This window comes from Anomaloglossus baeobatrachus, chromosome 6 (genome assembly GCF_048569485.1).
Source record: "Anomaloglossus baeobatrachus isolate aAnoBae1 chromosome 6, aAnoBae1.hap1, whole genome shotgun sequence".
NCBI classification, from domain to species: Eukaryota; Metazoa; Chordata; class Amphibia; order Anura; family Aromobatidae; genus Anomaloglossus; species Anomaloglossus baeobatrachus.
This window is the reverse complement of record NC_134358.1, coordinates 302,906,762-302,928,431: the sequence shown is the minus strand read 5'-3', so window position 1 is coordinate 302,928,431 and position 21,670 is coordinate 302,906,762. Positions and strand designations below refer to the sequence as shown.

Here is a 21,670-nt window from a genome sequence, read left to right as displayed (position 1 = left end):
ACGCAGATGCGTGTTGCACAGCGGGAGACCAACGAGCAAAAAAAGGTCCTGATCGTTTTGTAATGATCAGCGACCTCACAGCAGGGGCCCGCTCACTACTACGTGTCACACACATCGACATCGCTGGCGAGGTCGCTGATATGTTACAAAACCTGTGATGTTTCAGCGATCTCGCTAGCGATATCACTATGTGTGACAGGGGCTTAACAGAAAACACTGAAACAGAATAAAATCCCACATTTTCTTTTGTACAAACTGTAAGGCTATGTGCGCACAGTGCGTTTTTTGCTGCGTTTTTGCGCGTTTTTTGGGTGCGTTTTTGTTCAGAAAACTGTATGACTTTGCTTCACCAGCAAAGTCTATGAGTTTTCATTTTTGCTATCGGCACACAGCGTTTTTTTAGCTGCGTTTTTGTGGTGCCCAGAAAAATGAAGCAGGTCAATTAGTCCTGCGTTTTTCACCCATTTAGTTCAATGAGATCTTCAAAAACGCAAATTGCAAATATAGCTGTATTTTACTGCGTTTCTATGACTAAAAACGCAGCTATAAACGCAAGGGGTGGGTAGTAAAGTGACATGTACAGGAAGAGGATTCCTTGTGCTGGTAAACACAGAAGTGTGAATCCTCCCGGTACCACCATCCCTGCTTCCACCTCCTGTCCAGCACGATGTCCGCTCCCGTGCGGCGCCATGATCGGACAGGAGGTGGAAGCAGTTGCAAAATCAAAAGTGAACAGTAGAAAAAAAAAGTCATACTCTCCTGTCTGCAGACTCCCGGGACATGTCCGATGGCTGCAGGACCTGCCGGTGATCAGCTGATGCGGTCACCTGACGGAATCAGCTGACAGTATAAGTCCAGCGGTGAGGTCCTGCAGCAGCTGGGGGATAGGGGCAGCCCGTGCTTGTCTGCTGTACCTGGCTAGCATACAAAAATATGGCGAAGCCCACGTCATTTTTTTTTTTTTTGGGGGCAAAAAACTCCTGCATGCAGTTCTGGATGGAGGATGCTGAGCCTTGTAGTTCTGCAGCTGCTGTCTGCTCCCCTGCATACGCTAGTGGATGGAGTATGCCGAGCCTTGTAGTTCTGCTCCCCCTGCCTCTCCCTCCAGCACACAGTCCTGGATGGAGCATGCTGAGCCTTGTAGTTCTGCAGCTGTCTGTTCTCCTGCATACACTAGTGGAGAATGAAGAACATATTGAAGAAGGAAATGACATCAGATTTTTTTTCCTTCACCAATCCTTAATGGCATTTTTCCTTGAAAAAAAACCTCACCAAAACGTGGTAAAAACGCATGCGTTTTTTATGCGTTTTTTTGCCGCGGATGTGTTTTTGCGGGTTTTTTGCGACAAAAAACGCAGTGTCAAAAAAACGCAGCGTGCTCACATAGCCTAACAGTGCCTCTGGTCCTGGCTGGGCAAAAACTGAATGTTTACATTTAATCAGACATGTGATCATTAGAGTTAGGGTACCGTCTCACTAAATGACATCAGCGATTCCAACCACGATATGACCTGGTTAGGATCGCTGGTGTGTCGCTACATGGTCGCTTGTGAGCTGTCAATGAGGCAGAGCTCACCAACGACCAGCCACCAGCGACTCTGCACTTTGTAACCAGGGTAAATATCGGGTATCTAGGGAAAGCGCTTTGCTTGCTTACCCGATATTTACCCTGGTTACCAGCATACACCGCTTAGTGCTGGCTCCCTGCACACGTAGCCTGGGTACACATCGGGTTACTAAGCAAAGCACTTTGCTTAGTTACCCGATAACCAGGGTAAATATCTGATAACCAAGCAAAGCGCTTTGTTTAGTTACCCGATATATAGCCTGGTTACCAGCGTACACTGCTTACACAGAGTCGGTGCTCGTTGGTCTCCCGCCGTCAAACACGCCGATGTGTGCTGCACAGCAGGAGACCAACGAGCAAAAAATGAACCAGAGCACTGTGTAACGATCAGCGATTTCACAGCAGGGGCCAGGTCGCTGGTACGTCACAAAACCTGTGACTCACCAGCGATCTCGCTAGCGATCTCGCTATGAGAGAAGTACCGCTAAGGCAAAAACTTTTCATTCACTCTTTTGTAGTACTTTTTCGGGTAGAGACTCAAGAGAATTGGACAGGGATGAATTTCTATCCTTTTCCTGTGCCTTTATGAGGTCTTGAAAAGGAGACAAGACAAAAGGGGGTTCTTGAGGATTCCTCTTGGAGGTAGCAATTGTTTCATGAGGATATTTGTCATCACCCGTCAGGGCTGCTTCTTTGGCTGCATGGTGTATATATGCATTACCAAGGATGTTGGGGTCGGTTTCTGGTGACTTTTGATTTCACAAAAGGACTATAAATTTGGAAAGTCTTTGCCTCACTGTTCAATTTGTTTGAGAATAACTGCATGTTGTAAGGGCTTATTCTGTGAATCAACCATCCCCTCAGTGCCTATACATTTGAGATACAGAGTAAGGGAGGAAACAACATAGCCGCTGTCACTGAAAATATTTATTGGTTCGGTGCATAATTGGATAGCCTGTAGAGCTTGCTTCCAGTTTTGCTTTTTGGGCATAAAAATGACCAGGGAGCCGGCCAATCACAATAAATGCCAGTAGCCAACATGGTTACGGCATTACCTTGTATGTCAGGCAATCCCTGCATATTGATTGGCTGTCTAAAAGCTGCAAAATATGGGGCACAGATTCAAGCATGTCTTTCGAACACCCGCGATACGCGTCAAGTAACGAGTTTTTTGAGCACTCCGATGGTTCATCAAGTATTGAACAGTGGCGAGCACCCTAAGTAATCACTTGTGCTAAAATTTATGGTCTTTGTAAGGGGGTGTAGCTCACTGGGTAATAATGCAGAGTAACTAAAGGCATGGCTCCAGAGAATCCTAAGAGTCCCTGTCTCATATAAAGACCATAAACATTAGCATTGAATAAAAAGCACCATATTTTTGGAACCATATGGTAGATTTTAAAAATGCAAAAAATGGCATACTCGGTAAAGCAAAGTAAGAACATAATTTTCGTCTTTTGACCTGTTGATAGGTCTTCTTTAAGAATGCAACAAAGCCATTATACAACACTAAGGATGAATAATTACCAATAAATTCTTCTTTTAGACTGCTGTTCATCTTTTGTTATTTATCTACTTAAATGTGAGTTTGGCTTGTAATATATAGGACACAGTTTATGGTCTTTAATAGAGTAAACACTATTGAAATGTCAATACTTGTAAAACAGTTTTTGGAAAACCTATCAAACAAATATCTATCCACACCTACCTATTTGTAGCATTTATGCAAGTGCAAAGTGTACTGGAAATTACAAATTGAATAGTCTCATTGCTCTGGGTATAATGGCACACACAAAGAGTAATGGCTTAAATTAAGTTAACCCTTTCACGACCCATGACGGATATAGCCATCATGGATCGTGTGAGGTTAATCCCCGCCCCCTGCCCTGGGCAGGTCGCGGCGATCCACGCACATATGAGCTGTGTTTAACAGCTGACGTGTGCCTGAAAGTTACGAGTGGAATCGCTTCCACCCGCAACTTTTAACCCCTTACATCTCGCAGCGAAAGTCTGGCAGCGAAATGTATATGCGCACGGCCATTACTTTCACTTACCGCTGCCCCCACCGGACGTCACGTGCGTGATCACGTGTCTTTCGGTGCTTGCCATGGTAATACAGAGTCATGTGAAGACGCCTGTAGCTAACATGAGTCACTTTCTCACAGTTGCGGCATACTTCCGGCATTGAGAGTAAAGCAGCGTATCTGCAGTTTTCAGCTCTGTAGCTGAGATCTACAGATAGGGCAGAGCGATTGGATTGTTGATCCATATAGCCCCCCTAGGGGGACTAGTAAAATAAAAAAAAAGTTAAAAAAAACACCGAAAAGTTAAAATCACGCCCCTTTTACCCCATTGAAAATAAAAGGGTTAAAAAAAAAAAAAATATATACACATACAGTATTTGGTATCGCCGCATTCAGAAATGCCCGATCTATCAGAATATAAAAATGAATCTGATTGGTAAATGGCGTAGTGGCAAAAAAATTCCAAATGCCAAAATTGCATTTTTTGGTCACCGCAAGTTTTGCGCAAAATGCAATAACAGGCGATCAAAACGTAGCATCTGCGCAAAAATGGTACAATTAAAAATGTTAGCTCAAGATGCAAAAAATAAGCCGTCACTAAGGCATAGATCCCAAAAAATGAGAACACTACGGGTTTCGGAAAATGGCGCAAAACGTACGCCACTTTTATTGGACAAGCTTGTGAATTTTTTTTGAACCCCTTAGATACAAGTAAACCTATACAGGTTTGGTCTCTACAAACTCGCAGTGACCCCAGGCATCACAACAACACATCAGTTTTACCATATAGTGAACATGGTGAAAACAATTTCCAAAAACTATTGTGCGGTCACACTTTTTTTTCGCAGTTTTTCCACACTTGGAATTTTTTTGCTGTTTTCCAGTACACTATATGGTAAAACGTATGGTATGGTTTTTCATGTAAAAGTACGACTCGTTCCTCAAAAACACAAGCCCTCATATGGCAAGATTGACCGAAAAATAAAAAAGTTAAGGCTCTCGGAAGAAGGGGTGCAAAAAAAAAAAAAGGAAAAACGGAAAGTGCCCGGGGGCTGAAGGGGTTAAACAATTGAATATATTGACCCCTATCTAGCATATACTAACACTGTTGTGATTTAGTTAAATATTGATGGTTATTACAATTAACCTGTATGTGCCCCCACAACCTCAAGCATATTAGGTATGTAAGTCAATCTAATTTTCAACATCTCAATAGCCATCTACGTATACTCAGTATACAGGATAGGAGAAGTGGAACTGTGCTGTGTGTGTGTGTAATATATACTGAAGTGTGTGTTTTTTATATATATATAAATATATATATATGTATGTATGTGTGTATATGTATGTATATGTATGTGTGTATATGTATGTATATGCATGTGTGTAGTGTGTATATGTATATATATATGTGTGTATGTATATATATGTATATATATATATATATATATATATATATATATATATATATATATATATATATATATATATATATATATATATATATATATATATATATATATATATAAAATATATAAATTTATATCATATATGACCGAATAAGATCTAAAGACAACTGTTGGTTTCGCTTTTTTTCATGAGCTGAACTCAAAGATCTGGGACTTTTTGTATGTACATAAAAGGCCTTTTTCTCTGAAATATTGTGCACAAATTTATCTAAGGCCCCTTTCAGCTTTCAGACATCCATGTTTAAACAGGTGCAAGCCACACGTACCGGTATGGTCATTCGTGTAACGTCTGTGTTTGCATACGTGTGACATCAGTGTGACTGGTACCGGTAAAAAAACGCATGATACTGAAATGAATGTTTTTTTTAATATGTAAAAGATGGGCAAAGCCTGAAAAATTATAGATATAGAAAGATAGATAATAGAACAGATTTGATAGATAGATAAATAGAGCCGATAAAATAGACAGTTGGATAAAACATATAAGCTAGATAGAGAGATATAAAGAAAGAACATAAAATAGACAGAACAGAATAATGATATAGAGGTAGCTAGCTTGGCTAGCTGTTTTACAGCATTTTTAGTTTTTAATTTAAAAAAAAAAAAAAAAAAAAAAAAATGACATGGGGTCCTCCCCAAATTTCATATCCAGCTTAGGAACAGCAGCAGCTGCAGGCTGCAACCCTCAGCTCTCTGCTGTACCTTGGCTGGCTATTAAAAATAGAGTGGATCCTACGCATATTTTTAAAATTTTTAGATTTAAAAAAAAATAAAAAATGATGTAGGATCCCCTCCATTTTACTAAAACCAGCCATGGTACAGCAGACGACTGGGGGCTGATATTATTAGGGTGGAAAGGGCCATGGTTATTTGGCCCTTTCCTGCCTAACAATAGCAGCCCACAGCCAACCCAGAAATGGCGGATCTATTAGATGCGCCAATTCTGGTGTTGGATACGGCTCTTCCTGTTGCCCTGGTGCGGTGGCAAACGGGTAATATTTGGGGGGTTGATGCCAGCATTATGCCCTGGTATTAGTAATGGGTGGCGTCTAGCAGACACCACCATTACTAATCCAGTAGTGCAAAGAATAACAAAGTTTATTTGAACAAAAAAAAAAAACAACTCCAGCCCTCGTTCACCAATTTATTTGATTTTTATACATAAACAAAAGGTCCACCGTAATTCATGGTGAGGTCCCACGACGTTCCCCAAAAGCAAACCTGAAAAGACATAATAAATAAAGGCAAAAGACACCTTCTTTTCCAATTTATTTCCCTATCAAATCCCTATTCCTGGTTTGCCGTAATCCAATTAGGGGGGCCCATGTTGATCCCATACTGCGGTCACATTCAATGGAGAACTGAACGTTCCACCATTGATTGTGAGAGCAGCCCCTGCAGGCACACACACGGCTGTGTATGCTTCCCTGCGGTGACCTAGACCTTATAAGGTCAGCCCAAGTCACCACAGGGGCACCCTCAGCAACGTGTGTGTGGCCTGGTCAGGAGGTTTCACTGCTGTGTGCGCTTCCCTGCGGGAACCTGGACCTTATAAGCAGTGTGTGTGTGTAGGCCCGACAGTAATGTCACGGGTTCATCGGAGTTTTCAATGAACTCAGATGACATCCTGACGACACCCCCGGGACATCCACGCTAAAGCAGGTGTTGTGGCAGTAATGTCACGGGTTCATCGGAGTTCACAATGAACTCTGATGAACCCATGAAGTAACAGCCGCTAAAACCGCGGTGTCACGGGGATGTCGTCAGGATATCATCTGAGTACTGTCATGATTGACTCTTGGCTCAGCTGGAGCTGAGCCTTTTTTTTTAGTTTCACTTCTAATGCAAGTCACGTTAGGGGTTAATCCTTTCTGCCTCGTTCTGGAGGTCAGGCTGCTTTATTAGGGCACTGTTTCTCTTGCACTTCGCCAGTGATACTTCTGGCTCTGCTGTGTTCTGCTCTTGAGTGACCTGTTGTCTGCCCTGCCCCCTCCTGACCTCCGTGTTCACCTGACCTGTTAACCTCCTCTGTTGTCTGTTTCCATCAGTGTCTCTCCCACTGTCTCCCTGTTCGTTCCTTATCTGTTTACCTTTATTCTGTCTTGTCTTCCCACTCCCCCTCGCTTCTAGGCTCTGATTTCCCGGCTACTGACTATTTGCTTCCCTCTGACTACGTTTAGACTTTGCCCTTGTGTACTTACAAGACCTCATGTTGTGACACGGCTTTCTGACGATTCTACTGCCATCTGGTGGGCTTGACTAGTATTACCTCTGCTAGGGAATTCCCTGCTCATACGTTTCCTCCACTTTTACGCCCCCTAGTGGTTTAGAAGCTAACTACCTTCTCAGATAGTTTCAGGAATCCTCTGTCCCACATTACTGCGCTGTACTGCTATTGTACATCTTAGAGTACAGCGTGACAAGTTAATTGTGAACTCCGATGACATCCTGACCTCACTGTATGTATATGTGTGTATAAGACGACTTTTTACCCCCTTAAAATAATGGCTACAGTGGGGGGTCGTCTTATACGCCGGATATACGGGGGGTGTGTGTGTGTGTGTGTGTGTGTATATATATATGTACACTGCAGCGTCCAGGGGAGGTGGGGGCAGCAGCTCTGGAGCACAGGGGAACGCTGCGGGCTGCAGCCTTTGATCTCCTGCACCCGCTCATATAATATGCACAGCTGCTGTCCATCTCCAATGGTGCTGAAATCGCACGCAGTGAGGGGCTGGGGCACCGGTGCATATTATATGAGCCTGCGTCCCAGTGTGATCGCACATGCCCACCCCAGTGTTAGATTTGGCCCCCAGGCTGCTGCTCATTCTAAAATAAAAAAGCTTTACTTACCCCCTCCAGCATTTCTCCCCGTGTCCCTGCTTCCACTGTGATCAGGCAGGCAGAGAGCTCAGCCTGCTGTGCCGATCACATGACCGCACTGAGAACCAGGAAGTAAGAAACAGAAGCACGGAGCCAGACAGGAGGGAGCTCAGCGCTGGAGGAGATAAGGAAAGAGGGTTTTATTTTACTTTGGGCAGCAGCCTAGGGGCGATATCTAACACAGGGGGACTTGTGCGATCTATATAGGGGCCATGGGCAGCACTATGGGGGCGATATCTAACACAGGGGGACTTGTGCGATCTATAGGGACCATGGGCAGCACTATGGGGGCGATATATAACACAGGGGGACTTGTGCGATCTATATAGGAGCCATGGGCAGCACTATGGGGGCGATATCTAACACAGGGGGACTTGTGCGATCTATAGGGACCATGGGCAGCACTATAGGGGCGATATATAACACAGGGGGACTTGTGCGATCTATATAGGAGCCATGGGCAGCACTATGGGGGCGATATCTAACACAGGGGGACTTGTGCGATCTATAGGGGCCATGGGCAGCACTATGGGGGCGATATCTAACACAGGTGGACTTGTGCGATCTATAGGGGCCATGGGCAGCAGCATGGGGGCGTTATCTAACACGGGAACGTGTGCAATCCATAGGGGACCATAGGCAGCACAGGGGAACGTGTGCCATCACAAGGGGGCTATATTCAATATAAGGGGGCCATATGCAGATTAAGGGGGCTAATTTTAGGATGGGGGGCTATGAGGGACATATACCCTATATGATTTGTTAGAGGGACACTGGCATTATAAGATGGACCCCATTTAACATTAAAAAAAAATAATTCTCTTTTCCTTCACCAAATTTGGGGGTGCGTCTTATAATCAGGTGCGTCTTATAAAGCGAAAAATACGGTATATATCATACAGCAGGGGTCGGGAACCTATGGCTCGCGAGCCAGATATGGCTCTTTTGATGGCCGTATCTGGCTCGCAGACAGGGCTCCTACCTGTCTATGGGCAAATGCCGGGGCCCTGGAGAGCCGGGGGGGCCCACTCGGCCTCGTCAGTTCTCCTGTCCCTTGGCCGGGGCCCACTCGCCTTTATAGTTCTGCTGCCCCCGGCCGAGTTCCGGGGACCGCAGTCCTCGGCAGCAATCTGCGGCGCCGTCACTTTAAGGCGCGCAGACATCCTGTTTTGAATTTCATCTGTGGGCGGAGCTACCGCCTTCTCAGTCCCACAGATGAAGGAGGCGAGCTTCTGTCCGGCGCTGTGTGGGCCCCCTCTCCACCGTGACCTAATCGGGTAAATGCCCTCCCCGCCTCCCCATTATGGGCCCCGGTGAGCTGCTTCTAACCCCCCAGATGTATGCCCTGCCAATCCCCCCCCCCCCCCCCGCCGATGCCGCGGGTGCTGTACCCGCCGAGCCGCGGGTGCAGGCCCCACAGAGCAGCAGAGTTGTGTGTATTTGTCTGTATGTAGCAGAGTTGTATGTGTTTGTCTGTATGTAGCAGAGTTGTATGTGTTTGTCTGTATGTAGCAGAGTTGTATGTGTTTGTCTGTATGTAGCAGAGTTGTGTGTGTTTGTCTGTATGTAGCAGAGTTGTATGTGTTTGTCTGTATGTAGCAGAGTTGTATGTGTTTGTCTGTATGTAGCAGAGTTGTGTGTGTTTGTCTGTATGTAGCAGAGTTGTATGTGTTTGTCTGTATGTAGCAGAGTTGTATGTGTTTGTCTGTATGTAGCAGAGTTGTGTGTGTTTGTCTGTATGTAGCAGAGTTGTGTGTGTTTGTCTGTATGTAGCAGAGTTGTGTGTGTTTGTCTGTATGTAGCAGAGTTGTATGTGTTTGTCTGTATGTAGCAGAGTTGTGTGTGTGTGTGTTTGTCTGTATGTAGCAGAGTTGTGTGTGTTTGTATGTAGCAGAGTTGTGTGTGTTTGTCTGTATGTAGCAGAGTTGTATGTGTTTGTCTGTATGTAGCAGAGTTGTGTGTGTGTGTGTTTGTCTGTATGTAGCAGAGTTGTGTGTGTTTGTCTGTATGTAGCAGAGTTGTGTGTGTTTGTCTGTATGTATCAGAGTTGTGTGTGTTTGTCTGTATGTAGCAGAGTTGTATGTGTTTGTCTGTTTGTAGCAGAGTTGTGTGTGTTTGTCTGTTTGTAGCAGAGTTGTGTGTGTTTGTCTGTTTGTAGCAGAGTTGTGTGTGTTTGTCTGTAGCAGAGTTGTGTGTGTTTGTCTGTTTGTAGCAGAGTTGTGTGTGTTTGTATGTAGCAGAGTTGTATGTGTTTGTCTGTATGTAGCAGAGTTGTATGTGTTTGTCTGTATGTAGCGGAGTTGTGTGTGTTTGTCTGTATGTAGCAGAGTTGTGTGTGTTTGTCTGTATGTAGCAGAGTTGTGTGTGTTTGTCTGTTTGTAGCAGAGTTGTGTGTGTTTGTCTGTTTGTAGCAGAGTTGTGTGTGTCTGTTTGTAGCAGAGTGTTGTACCATTGTTTCAGTCCAGTTGTGGCTTTATACAGCAGGGAGGAGCATTCCTTGCTGTACTAAGTGAACATTGGAGCGATTGATCTGTCAATGGCCCTTTAAAAACATATTGTACGGCTCTCGCGGAATTAAAATTAACATGTTGCAATCAAAGCAGACTTTTTTTCATTTGGGAGCGGGGTAGTCTTATACAGTGAGTATATCCCAAATTCTATATTTTTAGGGCAGACGTTGGGGGTCGTCTTATACTACGCCCAGTCGTCTTATACGCCGGCATATACGGTGTGTGTGTATATATATATATATATATATATATATATATATATATATATATATATACATACTAGTGATGAGCGAGTACTAAAAAGCTCGGGTGCTCGAGGCTCGGGCCGAGCCTCCCAAGATACTCGTGTACTCGGCCCGAGCACCGAGCCCAATGTTATCCTATGGGAGACCCGAGTATTTTTGTGAAATGACCACCGGCAGCATGTAGAAACCATAAAACTGTAAATTAAATAAAAAAACGTACGTGTGTGTGTAAGCGTGCATATATATATATATACACGCGGAGTGGAGTGCGGGAGGGGCCGTAGCCGAGCGGGGAAGTGTCGGGCTAAAGGCACGGTCATGCTGTGAGGGCCGGCCAATCACTGCAATTCCACAACAGGGCTGTGGCATTGCATTGGTCTGCCAGCCAATCCCTGCATAAGGGCTGGCTCTAAAAAGAGCGCCAACATGAAGACCACGAGTACAGCACGAGTATCGCAAGATTACTCGGTCCCCGCCGAGTAGCCCGAGTACATTGATACTCGTGCGAGTACCGAGTAGTAACAAGCATACTCGCTCATCACTAATACATACATACATACATACATACATACACACACACACACACACACACACACACACACACACACACACACACACACACACACACACACACACTCACTCTGCTGGATACTCGCCTATCCCCAGCGATGCGGTCCCCGGCACTGAAGTCTCTGGCGCTGCTGCTTCCAGCTCATCATTGCAGTGAATATTCTATGAGAATAATGAACCGGGGTCAGAAGCCGGAGGCAGCAGAGCCGAAGACAGCAGTGATGGATACAGGTGAATACAGAAAATATTTTTATTACAAAGACATGTGTTTTCCCTGGTATGTGTCACACTGATGTCACACGGACAACATCAGTGTGCGGGCCTTGTGACATCAGTGCTGCCAGAGAAAAAACGGACATGTCTCCGTGTGTGTGTGCAGGGAAACGCAAAGTCACACGGTCCGTGGGAAAACACGAACGTGTGAGAAACACCATAGACTGACATGGGTACGTGTAGCATTCGTGTTAAAAACGGATGTCACGCGTACCTGAAACACCAACGTTTGAAATCGGCCTAAATCTGTGTTTGTGAGCACCTCTCCTTTGCCAAGATAATTCTTCCACCTCATAGGTGTGGCATATCAAGATGCTGATTAGCAGCATCATTGTTGCACAAGTATAGCCCCCTCTACTCCTGGATACATTATCAGACTTTCTTCTTCTGATTACCAGTGTGCACCTCATGTCAGCTCTACAAGGACTATCCGACCGGACTCCTTTCTCTGCAGCACCTGACAAGGTATTCCCCATTGGTGCAGGACCGTAATTTCCTGTTGTTCTATGCTATTGCACAGGTGTGCCTTAGGTTGGACAATACAACAATAAACAGCCACTAACACAGATTTAGACAAATTCATGAACAATACTTAGGCTATGTGTCCACGGTAGAATGTACCTGCGGATTTTTCTGCATGAAAGGTGCGGATTTGCCGCGGATTTTGATGCGGATTTTTTTTTTTTTCCCCATTCTATACCCAAAATCCGCACCAAATCTGCAACAAACAATTGACATGCTGCAGATTTTTCCGGATCAAAATCCGCGGCAAATCCGCAGCGGAAAAATCCGCAGCATGGACACAGCATTTCCAAAATGCCATTGAAATGGCTTGGAAGTGCCGCTGCTGCAGATTTTCGGGAAATCCGCGGCAAAATCCGCGGTAAATCCACAGCGTGGGCACATAGCCTTAAGGCTATGTGTCCACGGTAGAATGTACCTGCGGATTTTTCTGCCTGAAAATCCGCGACTTTCGCGGCAAATCCGCACCCGCGGATTTGCCACGGATTTTGATGCGGATTTTTTTTTTTTTTTTTCCCCATTCTATACCCAAATCCGCACCAAAATCCGCAACAAACAATTGACATGCTGCAGATTTTTCCGCATCAAAATCCGCGGCAAATCCGCAGCGGAAAAATCCGCAGCATGGACACAGCATTTCCAAAATGCCATTGAAATGGCTTGGAAGTGCCGCTGCTGCAGATTTTCGGGAAATCCGCGGTAAATCCGCAGCGTGGGCACATAGCCTAAGAGGTAAAGGCCTTTTGTGTACATAGAAAAAGACTTAAATCTTTGAGTTCAGCTCATGAAAAATTAGGAAAAAAAAAGTGTTGCATTTATATTTTTGTTTAGTGCGTGTGTGTGTGTGTTTGTATATATACTGTATCTTTAAGAGCAACATCAAATTTCATGCAGTGGTTGCAATGCACATGTACCCATAGGTCAAATGGATATAGAAAAAATGAATCAGCAGCACTTCGATCAAGGCCCCTTCACATGTATATATTTCCAGTACATGAGGCGTCCATTTTTTTCACGGATTCCACATGTAACCATTATAACCTATGGTGCAACACACATGGAAACATGTCCTTTTTTTTTTTGTTTCTACCAGCATAGATGACACGGCCATAAGAAGTCTATGGGTCCATGGCAAACCCCATACAGCATACCCATGGCATCCGTGTATTATCCATGTGCCATCTATGTGCTGTACTTGTTTAACATTACAAAGTATAGAAGAAGCTTTGTAATTTCTTTCTTTATCCATATTGTAAAATTACTGATGCTAAAATCAGACTCTGACGCACTGATCCTAAACACTGATGACATTGGTACCATTTTTTTTTTTTCACTTACATGTTTTATTCAAATGGAAACTCTTTCTCTCTCATTCTCTTTCTTTGTCTCTTTCTCTCTTTCTTTTTCACTCTCTTGCTGTTTTTTTTTCTTTTCCATGTTTATCACACTTAAATGTTTCAGATCACCAAAGACAGTTAAATATTAGACAAAGATAACACAAGTAAACACAAAATGCAGTTTATAAACAAAGGTCTTTATTATTAAGAGAAAAAGAGATCCAAACATTTAGGGCCCTGTGTAAAAAAGTGATTGCCGCCTAAACCTAATAACTGGTTGGGCCATCCTTAGCAGCAACAACTGCAATCAAGCGCTTGTGATAACTGGCAATGAGTCTTTTACAGCGTTCGAGGAATTTTTGCCCACTCATCTATGAAAAATTGTTGTAATTCAGCCACTTTGGAGAGTTTCAGAGCGTGAACAACCTTTTGAAGGTTATGCCACAGCATCTCAATCTGATTAACCCCTTTATAACCTAGTGTTAAGGGGGGCATAATTTAGGGCGATGCAATTCAAGTTATGCATCCACGTCTTAAACCCGTCTGCATTCCAATCATGAGTCATTTGTTAGTTGCATGCATGCTATTCGTCCACACAGATCAGAAATGACCACGGATCTGGGTAGGAAATATAACTGGTTTAATTACAGAAGTTCAGATACATTTAAAGAAATCAGTTGGCTAGGAGTCAAGAATACGTGACACTTCTCCTATTGGGTAAACCGCAAAAAGAACTTATTCTGAGATATATATGTATTAAGCTAAGTCAGCATGAATCACTTATGACCAGAAAGTCCCGTATCTGAGTACAGTTCAAACGCCATTTTGAGTCCTGTTTTTGGATATCTTCATATAATTCTGAATACTGCTCATAAGTCCATAACCATGGCCCTAACACTAGGACATACCTATACGTCCTAGGTTGTATCTGTCCCTTTAATGCAGGTATGCGTGGTGAGCCCGCATTTTCCCCACACATGTCTGCTGATTTGAGCCGCAAACGTGCAGCTAACAGACAGCACGATCTAACGCTCTCCAGGAAGAAGGGTAGGAATAAAACTAAAAATGGAAAAATTGCACGGGCCTGATGGGGTTAAGGTCAGGACTTTGACTAGGCAACTTCAAAGTCTTAATTTTGTTTTTCTTAATCCACTCAGAAGTGGGCTTTCTGGTGTGTTTTGGATCTTTGTCCTGCTGCATAAGCCAAGTGCGCTTCAGCTTGAGGTGACTAACAGATGGCCATACATTCTCCTTCAGGTGTTTTTGGGTAGACAGCAGAACTCCTGGTCCATTTACCACAACAAGTTCTTCAGGTCCTGAAGCTGCAAAACAGCTCCAGACCATCACATAACCACCACCATTTTTACTGTGGTATGATGTTCCTTTTCTGAAATGCTTGTTACTTCTATGCCAGATGTAATGGAACATACACCTTTCAAAATGTTCAACTTTTGTCTAGTCAGTCCATAGAGTATTCTCCCAAAAGTGTTGGCGATCATCAAGATGTTGTCTAGCAAAACTGTGATGAGCCTTTTTATGTTCTTTTTGCTCTGAAGTGGTTTTCACCTTGGAACTCTGCCATGCAGGCCATTTTGCCCCCAGTCTCTTGCTTATGGTGGAGTCATGCACACTGACCTTAACTGAGGTAAGTGAGGTCTGCAGTTCTTTGGATGTTGTTGTGGGGTCTTTTGTGACCTGTTTTGAGTCGTTGCTGCGCTCTTGGGGCAATTTTAGTCAGTCAGCCACTCCTGGAATGGTTCACCCACTATTCCATGTATTCGCCATTTGTGAATTATGGCTCTGTATGTGGCTCTCTGGTTTCCCAAAGCTTTAGAAATGGCTTTATAACCTTTTCAAGACTGATGGATCTCAATTACTTTGTTCTCGTTTGTTCCTGAATTTCTTTGGATAGCAACATGTCTAGCTTTTGAGGATGTTTGGTCTACTTCACTTTGTCAGCCAGGTCCTATTTAAGTGATTTCTTGATTAAGAACAGGTATAGCAGTAATCAGGCCTGGGTGTGGCTAGGGATATTGAACACCGCTTCCCAAAGATGTGAAAAACCACAGTTAATGTTTGGGCTTTTTTTGTCAAGGGGGGAGAGCAATCACTTTTTCACACAGGTCTCTGTAGGTTTGTATTTCTCTTAGTAATAAAAACCTTCATTTACAAACTGCATTTTGTGTTTATTTCTAATCTTTGTCTAATATTTAAATTTGTTTGGTGATCTGAAACCTTTAGGTTTGACAAACATGGAAAAGAATGAGAAATCAGGGAGGGGGCAAACAATTTTTCACACGTGTGTGTGTGTGTGTGTGTGTGTGTGTGTGTGTGTGTGTGTGTGTGTGTGGGCACAACTACCTCTGGGATCTCCCCTGGCACAAAAACATGGCAAGTGAAAAACAAGAGAAAGAGGGCCATAGAATGAGGGATCAACCAGACACAATATATAGAAGTGTATAAAAGTAGTTTTTATTGATGCTTGAAAAAAAAAAAAAAACAACTCACCAGACACTAAGTGTCAAGGAAACCCACACAATGAACATATACAATTAAAAACACATTTGGACCACCAGAATGTCAATACAAAACAACTAAGCATAATACAGGACTGGATAATCAGAAAATCCAATGGAACAGACAATATATAGAACACAAAAATATGATCAACTGAGCAGGTTATATCTGCTGGCAGAGATGGAAATAAGCCCACACATAAAATTAGGGTTTGGATAAATGGTCAGATGTTAAACAAAGTGAATCAACTGAGTCCTCTCTCCCCATGAGTGAATTCATGACAGTAAGTCAAAATGAATGAATAAAGCAAGATCTTACAAATGCATAAAAGAAAACTGTCTAGGAGTCCAGAGGAGCACAGCAAAACACCTCCCCAATGTGGTTAAGTGCCCAGGGATAAGATTCCTAATAGAAAAAACCCATGTCCATACTTAGTGTTCCTGGTGATGCAAGCCCCATGCGTATCGTCACGTAGTGACTTCCTCAAGGGCAAAATAGAGTTTTGTGTCTGGTTGATCCCTCATTCTATGGCCCTCTTTCTCTACTTTTTCACATTATAGGAGGCTGCGACTGCTGTAGGTACGTTATAGGAGGTTGCGATTGCTGGATATACATTAACGGAGGACGCAACTGCTTCAGATACATTATCGGAGGCTGCCACTGCTGGATATACATTATCGGAGGCTGCCACTGCTTGATATACGTTATAAGAGGCCATGACTGCTGCATATACATTATAGGAGGCTGAGACTGCTGAATATACATTATCGGAGGCTGTGACTGCTGGATATACATTATCAGAGGGTGCCACTGCTGGATATACATTATAAGAGGCTGAGACTGGTGAATATACATTATAGGAGGCTGTGATTGCTGTGTGTACATTTTATAGGAGGTTGTGACAGCTGCATATACATTTTATAGAACACATTGCGACTGCTGTGTATACAGTTTATAGTAAGTAGTCAACAGTCACAGCCTCCTACAACTTGTAAATACAGCAGTTTTATCCTCCTGAAATGTATATATAGCATTCTATATACAATTTATAGGAAGCTGCTACTTCTGTATAGATAAAATGTTTACATATTGGGTCTCGCCCATATTTGGAAAATAGAGGGGAAATTAAGTGCAGGAAAAGACTCCATAGTCTCATCAGTGCCTACTTGAGAGGAGAGCGGGAACTCCGCCCACAATTAAACGTCCTCCCATTATTACTCGCCAGCGTCAGAAGAAGAAACAATACTGTGTGCGCTGTGGCAGAGCTGCGAATGTGCGCGCGGAACATTCACATGTGTGTGTGGCTGAGTAACCACTGTGTAGGGGAGTGCTCTGGCTCAGCGGGCATATGCCCGGCTTGGCAGATTGCCAGTCCGGGCCTTCATCTATCTGTCATGTCAACCTATCAAATTTTGTAACCATGTGATTTCCATTATACTGTTACTCACTGTGTTGTCCTCATGCACACCCCTAGTGGGTGATGCTGTTTGTTCTGGTACAATTTTAGGCATTTAAATGACATTACTCTTTTAGAGATTGTATTGTTACTTTTTTTACTGTTTTTTTTTATTTTTACTGCTTGTTAAATTACTAACAACAATCTTGCATTTTTTGGAGTTGGTCAGTGGAATTGTTCTAAGTATTTTTCTGAGAACCATATTGATCTTTTCTTTCCTTAGTTTACAATCCTTGGTGAAGTGTGGCATCTAAAGATTTAAAGCACCACAAAAGCACTCCTTTTTATCTCAGCGCTGGAATGGTGCTATTTAAGTTCCCTGCCCTAGTATTATACTTACCAGCCACCATTTTCAGTTGTTCCCTTCACCACTGCGGTCCCGCGATGCCATCTTGTGACTACAACTTATTGTATGGCCGTGTTTTTTTCTGCGTTTTTTTGGGGGCAGTTTTGGTCCCAAAACTGCATGTATTTCCTTCCCCAGCAAAGTGTATGAGATTTCATTTTTGCTGTGCGCACATTGCAGATTTTTTGGCTGCATCTTTTTGGTGACCACAAAGATGCAGCATGTCAGTTCTTTTTGCATTTCGTCCCTGCTTTTCGGAGGACTGGCAGATCAATCCCCCACTTTGGTTCAGCAAGGGATTGATCACTGGTATCTGGCCGGATGCCAGTCCCCATATAATCTATTGGCACCAGAATCTGGAGCAAAGAGGTAAAAGCAAGAACTTCATACTTACCGATCCACCAGGGCGGCTGTCACACTGCTCCTGCAGCCTCTCATTCTTCTTCCTGGGCCGCTCATTAGGCTCATACATATTCACTGCTTCCCCCGCCCACCGGCATCTGTGATTGGTTGCAGTCAGACGAGCCCCTACGCTGAGTGAGAGTGTGTCTGAGGCTTCTAGTCACAGACGCCGGTGGGCGGGTCTATATCGTGTATGGTTTTAGTACCACTCCCAGCGCTGCAGTGAAGAAAAAAAACCCTGAAGTGGTACTTTAAAGATAAAAGGACAAATTCTCCTATTTGTAATATTGTACTTCTCATGCCAAGTCCAAATAGTTGAGTTTCCATGTACATCATTATTATTCAATGCTTTCTTAAATTTTTTTTCTTGCGTTTCCAATACATGTTCTGTGCATGTCAGGTAGGTGTTGCTGACCTAATTTGGACAACAATTCTTTATAAGCCCATTCCCCTACCACTCTCCTGTTTTAAACATATTTTAAATAAAAAAAAATTGAAAAGCATCTCTTTGAAGACCCTTGTTTTCAAAGGATGACTAGCTTATTGCCACAGCATCTTGGATCCTTCACAAAGTAATTTTGCCGTGGAAGAAATGTAGATTTCATAGAATACCTTGAGTTTGCCAGAACAGGAACTGCTCTGAGCAACTTCATTCTGGTGGCCTTTAGTGTGGGGACACCATTCTGTGACGTCCATATACCATGACAGGGTTGTTTTCAGGAAATAACCCTAACCATTGATTGTTTTTAACATTTCAATACAAAATACACCAAGGTAAGGGTATTTGAGCTAATATTTTTAGACGATACAGTGTTGTTTTTGTTTTGTTTTTTTTTATTTGTCTTGTTTTTGCTTTTTTCTTTTTATAGAAAAATTATTAAATAACTTTATTCTTCAGAAATATTTTTTTTGTTTTCTCTTTTCCTTATTTAGAAGAAAACAGTGATTTAGTTCAGAATGAAAAAAAGGACAATGTATCAGATCAAAGGTAAGTTTTAATTTGTATTTTTATTCCGAAAATATTTTTCCCAACTTTGTACTGTTCTATACCTCAGAGCAGTAGGTTTAGTCCGGACATAAAGCGGATTACCCTTTGATAGGATGCTCAAATAAAATAAAATCAAAGAGGAGGCTCTCCATGGTGTGGATTAGTGGTATAAAAGAATTGAAAAGTTAGAAAACCCGCTAACCTGTTAGGGTTGTGAAGCAATTGACAGAAGGCCATCTAATGGAAGTGGCTGCTGCTCCACTCTCAGAGCCCGAATTAATCCAGACCCATAAAGATATAGGAATTTGACATTTGAATTTTGAGTTATACACACTCGCTGGCACTGAGGTCCTGCGCAGGCGCACTACAATACTGTACTTTGATCTGCCCTGAGCAGGGCAGATCAAAGTGCGCCTGCGCAGGACCTCAGTGCCGGCGAGTGTGTATGACGTGGACGCGTCATGCACACAGGCTTCAGAAGACAGAGGGGCAAGATGGCCGAATGAGCAGGCACCAGTCCCAGAGAACAGCGCCGCACATCTGGTCAAACAGCACTGGAGCGACCGGTTTAGGTGAGTAAAGTGTTTATTTTATACAGCGCGGCCTGCACTCTTTTATATACAGCATGTTAGAATGCTGTACATAAGAGCAGCGTCGGACTGGCTACCGGAGGAATCTCCAGTAATGCCAGGCCTGGATTCAGTTACCTGCCATTGCACTCCGGAGCTCTCACCTGAGCTCCGGTGTGTAGCATAGACTGGACCGCGAGCGCCGAGTGATTGATTTCCCGGCAATTGCGGTTCAGATCATGACAGCTGCAGACAGGCCGGGGTGATCTCCGGTGCTCTCACCTGAACTCCGGATTGCATCCCGGCCTGTTCGCAGCTGTCATGAACTTAATGCGCTGCGGTTTATAATCTGGTGCGCCTTATATATGAACCTAGGCGCCTTAGCAGGTACTCATTGCTAATGCGCCTTATAATCCGGTGCGCCTTATAGTCTGAAAAATACGGTTATTTCAGTATGACGGTCGCGCACCTTTATAATGCTATTAACCTGCAGATTAGCTATTGCAGATTAATAGAATTATAAAACCTAACAGGTTCCTTTCCTTCCACACAATCTAGGATGGGCAGAGTGCTACACGAGTGCTGTCATACTCCCAATGCTCATTTCCGTCATCTTATATGAGACGGAGTTCTGAGATACAGATATTTTGGTCATAAGTCACCTTTTATCAGAAGTGGTGGAGGCCTTTTTAGATTATACAGCCGAGAAATGATGAAGAACAATGATGTTTTCTTGAGTGAAACACTCTTTATGAACTGTAAGGTATGCACTGGATGGGGAGAGATCACCCTCTATAGCTCTATGGAGAAAATATATTAAATACAGTCATATGAAAAAGTTTGGGCACCCCTATTAATGTTAACCTTTTTTCTTTATAACAATTTGGGTTTTTGCAACAGCTATTTCAGTTTCATATATCTAATAACTGATGGACTGAGTAATATTTCTGGATTGAAATGAGGTTTATTGTACTAACAGAAAATGTGCAATCCGCATTTAACACTAGAACTACTGGACTCGTGACACCTATATAGAAATACATAGTGCAAAGTAGTCAAAATGACTACCTCAGTAGTTCTAGTGTTAAACAAAATTTGACCGGTGCAAAAGTATGGGCACCTCAACAAAAAAGTGACATTAATATTTTGTAAAAAACTAAATAGTTTTCAAAGCCAGCTTACCCGTACACTCCTGTGTGTGGATTCCAGTATCAATCCAGAAGATAGTCCGCACGGAAAACCAGAGCAGGAGCCAGCCACGGGAAATCCAAATGAAAAAACTTTATAACTCCAGCGGACAAATTTGAGGATGCAGATATATATTAAATTTTTTTTTGCATTTGCAAATCTTTATTTTGAAAAACTTACATAAAATTGGAGCCACACTTCTGGGCGGTGAAGGAAAGAGATTAGGAGTGGTAGCCTGCTTGGACTACGCGTTTCGGCGTACAAGCGCCTTCTACATGGTCTAGACCATAAAGTTTTTTCATTAATATTTTGTAGATCCTCGTTTTGCAAAAATAACAGCCTCTAGTCGCTTCCTGTAGCTTTTAATGAGTTCCTGGATGAAGGTATATTTGACCATTTCTGTTTATAAAACAATTCCAGTTCAGTTAAGTTTGATGGTCGCCGAGCATGGACAGCCCGCTTCAAATCATCCCACAGATGTTCAATGATATTCAGGTCTGGGGACTGGGATGGCCATTCCAGAACATTGTAATTGTTCCACTGCATGAATGCCTGAGTAGATTTGTAGCGGTGTTTTGGATCATTGTCTTGCTGAAATATACATTCCCTGCGTAACTTCAACTTCGTCACTAATTCTTGCACATTATTGTCAAGAATCTGCTGATACTGAGTTGAATCCATGCGAACATGAACTTTAACAATATTCCCTGTGCCGGCATTGGCCACACAGCCCCAAAGCATGATGGAACCTCCACCAAATTTTACTGTGCAAGTGCTTTTCTTGGAATGCCGTGTTTTTTTGCC

At 43.1% G+C, this 21,670-nt stretch overlaps 1 protein-coding gene across 6 annotated transcripts in view; it reads left to right on the top strand.

Moving 5' to 3' along the window:
• Window positions 1-21,670, top strand: part of LOC142244310 (uncharacterized) — a 417,067-nt gene that overhangs the window by 179,962 nt on the left and 215,435 nt on the right. For all 6 annotated transcript variants that reach the window (XM_075316518.1, XM_075316516.1, XM_075316515.1 and 3 more), the window contains one exon: window positions 19,055-19,109. In XM_075316518.1, coding sequence (XP_075172633.1) covers window positions 19,055-19,109 — 55 coding nt within the window. The remainder of the gene's footprint in view (window positions 1-19,054; window positions 19,110-21,670) is intronic.